Source organism: Pomacea canaliculata, linkage group LG3 (genome assembly GCF_003073045.1).
Source record: "Pomacea canaliculata isolate SZHN2017 linkage group LG3, ASM307304v1, whole genome shotgun sequence".
Taxonomy (NCBI): domain Eukaryota; kingdom Metazoa; phylum Mollusca; class Gastropoda; order Architaenioglossa; family Ampullariidae; genus Pomacea; species Pomacea canaliculata.
The window spans coordinates 1,688,845-1,699,918 of record NC_037592.1 but is presented as its reverse complement, the minus strand read 5'-3'; the positions used below and the strand labels follow the sequence as shown (position 1 = coordinate 1,699,918).

Below are 11,074 nucleotides of genomic sequence, written 5' to 3'. Positions count from 1 at the left end.
TATCTTTCAATGAAGAACTACTTCTTTTCTGTTTCTTCATCTACTTATGATACATTTACAGCTGCTCTATAAGCAAGACTGTTTAAAACTGTACTTTTACCTCACCATGCAAAACTGATCATATTTTCACATTACAAAATAAACATTAACTCAATGGATTGCCATTTAGAGGTTAACCATTAAGACAAACAACATTGTATCCTGAAAGTTAAAAAAAAAAACCCCAGCCCATATTTCAGACCTAACAGCTTTACCTCTTATCAGATACATTGATATATTTATATTTTACCAGTGTTTCAACTTTTTAATATCTTCAAATTTGCTCACTATCAACTACTATTTTCAGGGAATATAATCTGAAAATCTTCCGACAACCAGAACCTGTAATTTCTTAGCACATGTCAAAGATTGCCTTGGTGAGCAAAAGCATTTGTGTGTTCTCAGACTTTTGGTAATGACCTATGGTGTAAAAGAACGTCAAACCTGCTGTTGTTTCAGTGTTTGCAAGAAAGTGCGACAAGAATGAGATAGAAGCAGCCATGATGGCTTGTCAAGAGCCACGGGAAGCCCTGTCTGATGCCAGCCTTTTAAACAATAACACACTACTCTGTCAGTGAGTGCAGTTCATTTCTTCTGTGCATCTGCCAGTGTAGCTTTTGGCCACAGACTAGAGAGACATTGTGTTAAAAAAAAATCTACTCTTTACCCCCAGTCAGCAAATGTGATCTACTAGTCTTTAGTTTTGGCTTCCTATTATATCAACCCTTGAATAAACATAAAACTTTTTTCTGTTAGTTTCTCCTCTGGTCTCTCCTGTGACACACTACAGACTACTTGCTATCTGCTTCATGAACTGCACTTTCTAAAATAATGAATGTTATTTGCAAGACCATGAGACTGAAATTTTTTTATTGCTTTAACAGTAAAGATGCTAAAAATAATCAGGCAACTTACCTTTTCAAATTAAAAAATATATATATACATTTCTCCAGAGCACTACAGGTGTATGCATCATGCATTGAGCCAGAGATTTCTGGCTGCAAGGGCAAAGCTGTAGTTGCATTTCAAGTAATTAAACAGACGTATATGGGTCCCCCCTACAACTGCAAGGTTACAGACAATGCACCTGATCAGGACAATGTGGATGGCCAAGCTGTGGAAAATGATGGAGCTTTTGTAGGTGTGACAGGTAAGCAATTTATTTTCTCTTTCTGAAGATATAATTCTTTTTTAGAGTCAGACAACTCAGGTGTCAAAGATATTAAAATAATGCATGATACAAATGTATCCCTTTTGCAGGTGCCATGATACCAATAGAAAAGGCAGCAGCCACTAATCTGCCAGACCCAACCACACAGAAGCCTGAAATACAGCCAACAAACACTGCAGTTCCATCATTCTCTGTTACTAGCAACATGAATGGAATCATGTTGATTCGTGGGTTAGTCAGCATTTGTATGGTGCACTTGTTATCACTGACACTGCTTGTTCTTTGATTTCTCATGCTAGAAATTTTCATAAGTGTTGCTTATTCTTGGATTTTACATGTTGTTGCTGTGAAATCCCAAACTGAGTATGGTTTTTCACTGGTTAAATTTATTAGATGATGCTAGCTGTCAAAATCTGAGTGAACAACTTCTTCAAATTTTTAAAATATTAATATTCTTCCAGAAAACCACAGAATGGTTTTCATTTATTCTGATTTTTCAAAAAATTACATGCCAATCATCTGGGATTTGTGCCTATTTGAGGTATTAATATTCTTCATGCAGTTAAATTCTGAAAGGTTAACAGCAATTCAAATCCGTGAACTAAGATAAGATTCATTTTATGGAAGTGCATCCAAACTCAAAACTTTACAAATTTCGCCCGAGCATTTATTTTTGAAAACCTTTACAACTTTAAAGATAACCCAGAAACAATGAGTAGTAAAGAGTTAAAAAGTATTAGATAAACATAGTTTTATGATCCAAGCACTTTAAAAATAAGTGGTAATCTGATATAAATCTGAGATTTCAATCTCTCCTTGTCCCCTCCTATGTACCTACGATTTGCCAAATATGACAATTCCTAATGCAGGAATGCCCAAATGTCACATCATACTTTAAGGGTAACCTAAACAGAAATGACTTTTAAATGACTGCACTTAAGTTAAGATGCTACCTACCCAAAGCTAAACAATTCCATTAACAAGATACATGCCTTGAGAGAATGGAAGTCTCACCTGCTTCTTGAAAATAAATCAAAATTAAAAATTCTGTGATGTGCTAGGCTTTCTGTTTTGTCAATACCTTATTAACTGTGTCTCAACACACTCAAATTGTCTGAAATTATGAGCTTTGCTATCAATGCTGTTACTATTGATGAAGTCTGAATGCAGTCCACATTTTGTGCATCCACCCCAAAAACAAGAAAACAAATAAATTAACATGCATTCTTGAGGTGATAAACTCAGGATAATAGCAGGCATATTGACAAACTTAATTTCATGTTTTGACTCAAGTAAGCCTTCAAAACCATGAACTATCATGCAACTAAAAACATGATATGTTTTACTCTAAAATCCTGTGAATCTGACATGATGCTAAAATCTTCTTCTAGAACTCAGTTGTTTGCTTATCATAATACTGTATACATCTTTATGAGAACTTAAACAACTCAGCAGGCTGGTAGGTGTTATGTTAAACAAGATGCAGCAGGTGTCTCCAGGTCTTACATGCAATCATTACTTTTTTTGTAAAGGGATATAAGCTGAGTGCAAAAGTGAGCTATTAATACATAAAAATAATCAGAAAATTAGTTTTATATTTAAAAAACATTGTGAATTTCACAGTAGTAAATATTTGTTTCCTGTGCCATAATGACAATAAATCATTTCTTGATTCTTTCACATCAAAATTTTAGCCAGGAAGGGGGATACTTCAGATATCTAGCTATGTCAGTGCTTGTATCAATGTATTATCATGGCACACTTTGTCTTTAAAAAAACAACATAATAATGCTTTTTGGTGGGAGATTATTTGGAATGCACACTTATAAGCCAAAACTGTTAGCACCAAGTGTATATTTGTGAGTATCATAACCATCATCCCATGTCTTACACGCAGAAGATGCAGTTCACAAAGTGTAATAACGTCTGAGAAATGACCAGCTACTTTTGATTGTATATTATCTTACAGTCAAAGCTCAACAAACAAGGCGAAAGTTGCTAATTCAAAGATAAATTTATCACAGCAAATGCTATCATGAGAACCTTTTCTGCTCACATTTGAATTTAGCCTTGTCTTAGTAAAGAAAAAAACTATAATTGCTAAATGTAATCTTGGCATCGACCAACGGGAACAAGACTTCATCTTTGTATAATCTACAGCAGTAAATACATTTATTCCATGGGGATCAACGTTAAGGAGGGAAATTACAGGAAAATGGGCCTTATTTGTCTGAAAATACATTAAGCTAGAAGTTATCTGGCTGAATTAATTCTTTATTTAGCTAAATCAACATACAGATTCATGAGATGATAAGAACATTTATCCCATAACCACATTGGCATCGCCAACAAAAGCTTATACTAACTTTTCTGATGCTTTCTAAGTTTTTCATATTCAGTTAACTCAATCTGGTATAAAAGCATTATGCCATTTCTGGGAGCATTTAGTCTGCATGCAGCAAGTTTACAAAATGCTGTTGTTTACCATACTTTTTTTTTTTTTTAACATACATGAAAATTTTACTGTTGCTGTTGTAAAGTGACAATTTATGAAATAAAAAAGAACGTTAACGAATGATTTCTGCTCTATCAAAATTATAGACTGACAGTTTTCTTGTTTAAATTGGAATGTTTGTCATTTGTGCCTGTGCTGAGAGGAAAAAGAGCTCAACCTGGCATTAGTTTTCAGTTGTGTTTTTTAAAATTGAAAAAATTAAATATGTCGAAGAATGCTCTCTGTCATGTGGTAACTTATGAGGGATTGGGGAAGATGAAGATCTCCCACAATTATGAAATAGACGAACTGTTGTCAGGCACCCAGCAAAAGCCCACCAGAGTAAATAAGAGGGTTGCTTGAACAAGATGTTTACATATGTTATGTAAAGACAGCTAGCCTTAAGTGGTCAAAGAGCAGCCAGGAAAAACATCAGTGCTTCATGAAGTCATAAGAATGCTGCACCACCAGGACATAGGTGTCACTAATGTCTGTTACAGCAAAGTGCATCTGAGGCTAATTTGCCACTTGGCCAAATAAGTACCTGTAGCAGAGTGGCGATATTAGTGGGGATAGCCTCATACCCTCATTTTGCAGGGCGTAACTAGTACTGGTCACTGCTCTGCTGGGGTGTGATCTTCCTGTTTACTCTGGCTAGTTAGAGAGGATTCTTGGGTGTGATGACCAATGGCATTCCTCGTTAGATTATGTGTATAAATATCTGGAGTAATATACAACACATGATCTGCACTTCATCGGTTCAAAGCCAGTACTTCTTCAGCAGTTCATCAAGGCAAAAGTTGACACCTTTTCACCACTCTTTTCAGCGCCAAGGGACTTTTCTTTAAAGCCAGGACTTAAGTCATGAGGACAAAGACTCAGAAATAATTCAAACTACTTGAGTTAGGGAACCATGACACAAAGGGCCCATCAGTGACAATGAATCATGAAGACACCAGCAACCACTTGACCAAGACTTGGGGTACCAGTGAGAGATATACTTTTGATGCCATGACAGTTGCTGCTCCCTGACGTGAAAGGTAGATCAGATGTGAAGGTGACAACAGACAGCTGGACAGGGCACTATGCTTGAATAGTCACCAGCACGTCATGACTGACCACCATGGACTTCCTGCTTACCTTATCATATGACTCAAGTCATGGCAGAGACTGAGATGAGAAAAGAATCTGCAGTAAAAGGGCAGCAAGAGAAAGCCACCAAAGAAAATGGATGATGCGTGTGCTGGTGAGAGTGGATGGTGGCTCTAACAGCAAATAGTACTGGACCATATGGAAGTATGGATAGTAGTGGGACCCTTCAGATAAGCAACATTTTGAAAGTATTTTGCATAACTTATATGTTCTTAATAAATACCTTTTCTTTTTGCACTTTAATTCACAAGTCATTCAGTCTTTTGAATGGAGAAGAGCACGGATGGTGGCTCATAAGATGTATGTAGTTATTTTAACTAAACAATGTGTGAATGTTGTTATCATTTCCCTTGGAAACAAAGCTCACTAACTATCCAACATATAAGAACTACCCACACAGGCAAAGACATATTGTTATCATCCTGTCCCACACATCAACGCTCACCAAGTCTATACAGTCATTTTGCTATCACTATGTTCCCCACTACTGCTAAAGAAATAAAACTAGCTTTACTTACATTGTGACAAAAAAGTGTGCTGAAGTGGTTGTTGCGGAAGAAGATGCACAGCTCACTCTCTTTGACAGTGGACGACAGTTCACACAGTCCATGATATGTTAGCTGTGAGGCAGTTCTTTCCAGAAACTGCTCTGCAAGAAGTGCTGTGAACAGGTTGCCATACAATAGGCATGTGACATGGTGAAGAACTTTACAAGCATTTATAGGAATATTTTGCATGATTACTCAATTGGCAGAGACTGAGAGAGCCTTAAATATGTCTACAAATATGCAATTATGCACTATTATCTGATATGCAATGTCTGCAAATCCAGGCATATGAGCCCAAAGATGGACTTAAATCTGCATCGTCTCCACCTAAAAAACACATTCCAAGCGTACATACAAAAAGGCAAAAGACCAAAGACGACTTCTTAAGGTATAAATTATTCAGAATTAATGGGGAAAAAACCTATAGCAATGTCAGTTACAAGCTTACAGTTCTGAAAGACTCTGTGGATATCCCTATTTCCCCACACACAATGTTCTAGTGTTTTGGCATTTTAAATGTAATCTATTTAAGTCACCAGAATTAAACTGATGTCAAAGATGTCAATGAAGTTTTCAGAAATCAACTCAGGTATATTGCTTACCTTCTTTTTTTTTCCAAAAAGGGCAATGGCCCCTTGAATAAACTACTTGTGACTTATGACTTATGCTTACCTTCACGGACATCATCTTCGTCTTCTGAAGATTTTTGCTGAATTATTTTTTCCACAAGCTGGTTGTAGCTGCATTTGCCAACAGCTCTGACCGTTTGCTGATCCTGTGGGTCAACAAGCCATCCATGGTACAACCCTATCTCCAGCAGGTCAAAGATAATGCACTCAGGAGTGTACTCAAAGTCTGAAACCCTATTGTACAAAAGAAATTATAGAAATAATAATAATAATAATTTGTATAGCACAGAATCACATTAATATAAGAGAATATCACCATGCTTTAGAAAAATAAAAATGTTTAACTACAGTTAAGCTACATAACTGGTGAATAAATAACATGCACGCAAGTAAACAATACAAACTGTTTCGAAGATCTTTTGATTTTGAACCGTGCACCACAATGCTTATGTCAGCTGATTCACAGAAATGGAATGGGTATATTTAGTCAGTGTATTAACTTACAACAGTAACTTTTTTTTTTTGCATGGTTATCTCCTCCAAGTACTAAAAATCCAGTTCAGACATGGTAGTCTTTCAGACATGTGATAAAGACTTTGGACTGGGAATGCTCTGCTTTATTGTGATGCTGAAAAAGTGGCTTCCCTCCTGTACTGTTCATGGCTTCTTTTTTTGTGTTGAATCATTTACATTTTATATTCCAGCAGCAAAGCATAATTAAAAAAGAAAGTCATTTATAGAGGTCTGATATGTGCAGCTGAGTGAAGATGAAAGAGACATTAACCCTGTAAACTTGACGTTGACATCAAGTCCAGTCTGAAGCTTATGCATTACAGCCATAGCATCCTGCATATTTTGTTCATAGTTGGCGCGCTCTGTTTCTGGCAGATTCTGTTGAAGAAGACAATTATAAAGACTATGCTATGTAAACAAATGCAGAATCCAGAGTAAAGACAAATTACACAGGAATCTGTTTATATTTACAACTAAAGTTAACGAAAATATGTTGGGAGAAAGTCAAAATGTGTGCATGCACACCTGTGTGTGAGAGAGGGAGCAAGAGTGAGGAGTAAGAGAGAAATGGAGGTACAATTACAATTACAATTCTTTATTTACGAGGGGTAAAATAAGCAACTGAGCGCTTTTTTCCATTTAGCCCTCGCCCTTTACAGGGAATCAGGTAGTGATAGACACATAGTAGAAGAATTAGAACTAGAAGTACTGGTAGTGGTTGTACCAGTAAATATGATAAATGATAGTTCTGAGGTAGTGACAGACTGTTTGTGAGAGCATCAGAAGTACTGGTAGTCATCATACCAGTAAATATGATAAGATAGTTTTGAGAGTAGTGATGGACTTTTAACTACTTTTAACTGCAAGTTTGCTTGCTTTCTGGTTGATTAAAAATTATACAAGCTAATTGCTCCCTAATTACTACCTAAATCAATAAAAACTAAATGCAAAATCTTATGTGGCTTCACTGATTTAGCTGACAAATAACTGGAGGAAAGAGCACACCTTTTTAAGAAAAGCATTTCCTGTTTAAGTTAAACTTACCTGAGGCATGTTTTCAATGACACATTCCCCAAGATATGCCATAAGCTGCTCAGATGTCACCATTTCTAGCATGGGTGCCAGCTTCACTTTTCCCTTCAACAGCAGCACATTCATAATGGCTAACAGTGGACAAGGGCCATTCTCATTTTGTGTGATGATTGGCACTTTGGCATTGTCAAATGTGATCCATTTAATATAGTACACACTGTCTCCTTGACTAGATGATGCTGTGCCTCCTCTCTTACTGGTTCCCATCTCCTCAGTGATCTGGCAAACTGATGCTTCAGCAGCTGCTGCTGATGCACTATCATCTGCACCAGCACTATCATCTGATGTTGCAATATTGTCTGCAGCCTCTTTGGCTTGAGAAGCTTGTGGAGGCAGCAATTTCAGCTGTGAAGCTTGATTTGTTGATGACATCTGTGGCTCACCGTCAGCAATTTCTATTTTTCCTTTGTGTGCTTTGGGCAAGTATGAGGACAAGCACTCTATTAATGGTTCTACAGAGCATGACCCTGTAGAATCTTGGACACTTTCTTCCAAATGTTCCTCTGATACAGCAGTCACTTTACATTCACTAATAACAGCTTTTACTTGCTCCATAGGTTCACTGAGGTTTTGCATATGATTTTCTGGACAAGCCAAAGCTTCCTCTATAAGTTCTGATTGTGGCTCTTGCTGAGGTGACAAAACCTCCTGGACTTCAATGTCAATTTTTTCAGCAGATTGATTCTGTTGCATCTGATTTTGTGACATATCGTCCATTGTCTGGTTATCAAATGATACTGCTTCTGGGTTCACTGATGATATAAAAGAGAAAACTGTCATGCTTTTGTTACGAGGGAAAATAAGGCAGGTGTACAGCATACCACTACCACAATCTGGATGGCTAATACATGGACAGCCAGCTAAACTAATAATATTTTTATAAGCATTTTAGCTGTTAGACCTTCATTATCCTAGTAATATACTGTTTACCCAGTCCCAGGGTTAAAAGATCCACTCTGATATGGAATTTGAAATGCACCATAGCAAAGTAGAGAAAATCAGAACAATTAAATCCACTGCAAATATTAGCTAATTTTATGTGATTTTATATGCTTTGTGTGTGAATAAGTGTGCAGCTGAGTAAGAAAGCAGTATTTATCTAAACGAAGTTTCTTATACTTCCAGATACTGATAAAAGTGAGTACAAAAATAGCAAAATCTTATGGTTTGTTCTTACACCAATGTAAAATATTCACTCATTTTCATAAAGAATAATAAGACACATATAGTTGAAACACTAATATGTTTAGTGCTGGCTTGACTGAACTAGACAATTGGGAGTAAATGAAAACACCAAGCCAAAATGTACATCCTGATGTTTTGCTTTACAAGAAAAGGTCGGTACATAATCAGTCTAGCCATAAAAGCATCAGTGTACTTAATTCTGAAGGGAATATACCTTAAAACGGTGTAGCTTTTTTTTTTCAAGGGTAGCTCTGGCGCGTTCAAGACTACAAAGGGAGTTAATCGCAAACTCACCAACTTTATGCACGCATTTTCCAAAATCTCAAATTTTCTTAATTCTCCCAACGTAAAAAGCAAGCTATCCTTCGGCAGTAGATTTTATCCCTAATTTAATTTAGGCCAGAAGGTATTATACCTATAAATATCAATTCCTAACTTTAAAAGAACATTAAATTTTCAATTCCGTAATGGAAAATGGCCATTTACAGCAATCAGAATTTGCACTAATACATGCAGCAATGAAGCTCATAATACAGGAATTATATGATGGATTATTACGCATGCACCGTACAGTACCTGGGCTAAATGCAGAAGAATCTTCATTAAGATTTAAGTTTTCCTGTTGGTTTTGAACTTCTACCGTCACTTCTTGCGTGTTGAAGTTGTTTTGGTCCAGCAGAACGCTGCCTGGCGCATCGGCAGACGTGTTCTCCATATTTAACACCAAACACACCTCACAGCCTCTCTCACAACTTTAACTATTAAAGATGAGTTGAAATCAGTACGGATTAGTAATGACAAGCAGCATGAGATACTTAAAAATGAGTCTAAACCATGTTCCTCAAAATGATAGTGGCCACTGGTGAATCTTCCCAAAAGACTCGTGTAAAGCGGAAGTCAGCTCGCTACCAAAACAAGCGCATGTGCAGTTGTTTAGTTCGCCATCTTGGCAACTTTTGGGACTCGATAGTACGGGTAAAGTTTGGTTCTTTTATTGTTTAAGTTTCAGGCAACCTGTTTGTATTTGTTGCATAAAATAACCACATTTTCAGTTGATTTGTGTATCTCTTAGTTGATTCTATAGCAACTTAGCTATAAGCTGTCCGCCTTATTTGCGTCCGTGGAACTGGAACTTTCAGTGTGTTTCGCACTTTACAGACCAAAATCTATAAAGTTTGACATTTTTCTTGTGGATGTTTACCCTTTCTGTCGGTGCACACCTAGTTCATTTAATTAGGATTAAATGAGGATCAGATCCCCTTTTATTGGCGTAATTACAATAATAATTGTTCAGTCACGACGGCGATCTCAAACTTGGCTGTGTCAGCTTCTGCCGACAGTAAGCGGACGATCGGCTTTACAATGGGTTGTTCGCAGCAGATGAATGAAAGTGCAACTGGGAATGTAGTCGATGTTTTACTAGCATTTGCATTCATAACAGTTGCATATGGGGTTCAGATTTCAGAAAGAAAATAAAGATGCTCGTCGTGCACTTTTATCATCAAGTGCGCTAAATTTTTGAAGTTTGACCTGGTTATCGTATGCACTAGACTAGTCCACATTTGCCTGACGGCGACTTGTATGCCGTGGGAACACCTGCTTTCCCTATAAGGAAATCACCAATGAGCTTTGTCGGGAGATGGGAAAGTTGCTCTTCCATCGTTACGGCCACTTCCCGTGTAAAAAAGAGGAATCAAACTATCGGCAGTTCTTTATACTGCTTCAATGGAATTTCTGTTGAGCGAAATAGAAGACGTTATTAAAATTATTTCTAAAGTTATGTTCGTCAATTTTGTTAAATGTAACACACTTTATGTTAGTCGATTGGAGTTTGTCGATAGCGGCTGTCTGCGTACACCAGAAGGAACAGCCGATCTCGGTATTGTTCTCACGATGTCGGATGCAAATGTTTTTTTCCCACGAGTGTGCGTTTCGAAGAGTGAAAGCTGATGGTGTGGCAGCCAAGCGGTGTGTAGTCGTACGAAAAGCATAGCAAAGGAGTGCTGCTTGTCAAAGGATGCTAACTCATTCTGGATTGTATCTTTCATCTGCATTTACGGTTTTGTAACTTTTGGGCAAGTTTGTGTACGCTCCCAGCGAGACACTTGAGTTTACAACTATGAATGAACAAATCTTTCCGTCGCAGGTGGGTTTTCAATGGCAATGCTTTTGATTACAAGCGTAATTAGTTAAACTGTAAGCCTGAAAATCGTGTGCATTTTAATCGGATAGTTTGATGAAGTTTTGATAG

At 37.2% G+C, this 11,074-nt stretch overlaps 3 protein-coding genes across 6 annotated transcripts in view; 2 read left to right on the top strand and 1 right to left on the bottom strand.

Moving 5' to 3' along the window:
* Positions 1-5,352, top strand: part of LOC112560553 — a 7,838-nt gene extending 2,486 nt beyond the window's left edge. The window contains exons 2-4 of the mRNA XM_025232471.1: positions 499-613; positions 993-1,189; positions 1,300-5,352. Of these exons, the coding sequence (XP_025088256.1) occupies positions 499-613; positions 993-1,189; positions 1,300-1,496 (509 nt within the window). The 3' untranslated portion in view covers positions 1,497-5,352. The remainder of the gene's footprint in view (positions 1-498; positions 614-992; positions 1,190-1,299) is intronic.
* Positions 1-9,568, bottom strand: part of LOC112560552 (ubiquitin carboxyl-terminal hydrolase MINDY-1-like) — a 26,674-nt gene extending 17,106 nt beyond the window's left edge. For both annotated transcript variants that reach the window (XM_025232468.1, XM_025232470.1), the window contains exons 1-5: positions 9,400-9,568; positions 7,591-8,390; positions 6,818-6,924; positions 6,077-6,267; positions 5,375-5,517 (exon numbers count right to left, since the gene is read on the bottom strand). In XM_025232468.1, coding sequence (XP_025088253.1) covers positions 5,375-5,517; positions 6,077-6,267; positions 6,818-6,924; positions 7,591-8,390; positions 9,400-9,538 — 1,380 coding nt within the window. In that variant the 5' untranslated portion in view covers positions 9,539-9,568. The remainder of the gene's footprint in view (positions 1-5,374; positions 5,518-6,076; positions 6,268-6,817; positions 6,925-7,590; positions 8,391-9,399) is intronic.
* LOC112560551 (recombining binding protein suppressor of hairless-like) overlaps positions 9,510-11,074 on the top strand; it is a 26,168-nt gene continuing 24,603 nt past the window's right edge. The window contains exon 1 of one of the 3 annotated variants that reach the window (XM_025232466.1): positions 9,510-9,792. In XM_025232466.1, the coding sequence (XP_025088251.1) occupies positions 9,658-9,792 (135 nt within the window). In that variant the 5' untranslated portion in view covers positions 9,510-9,657. Of the gene's footprint in view, positions 9,799-10,733; positions 10,970-11,074 lie in introns of those variants that run through there. The other 2 variants (XM_025232465.1, XM_025232467.1) reach the window with 2 other exon arrangements.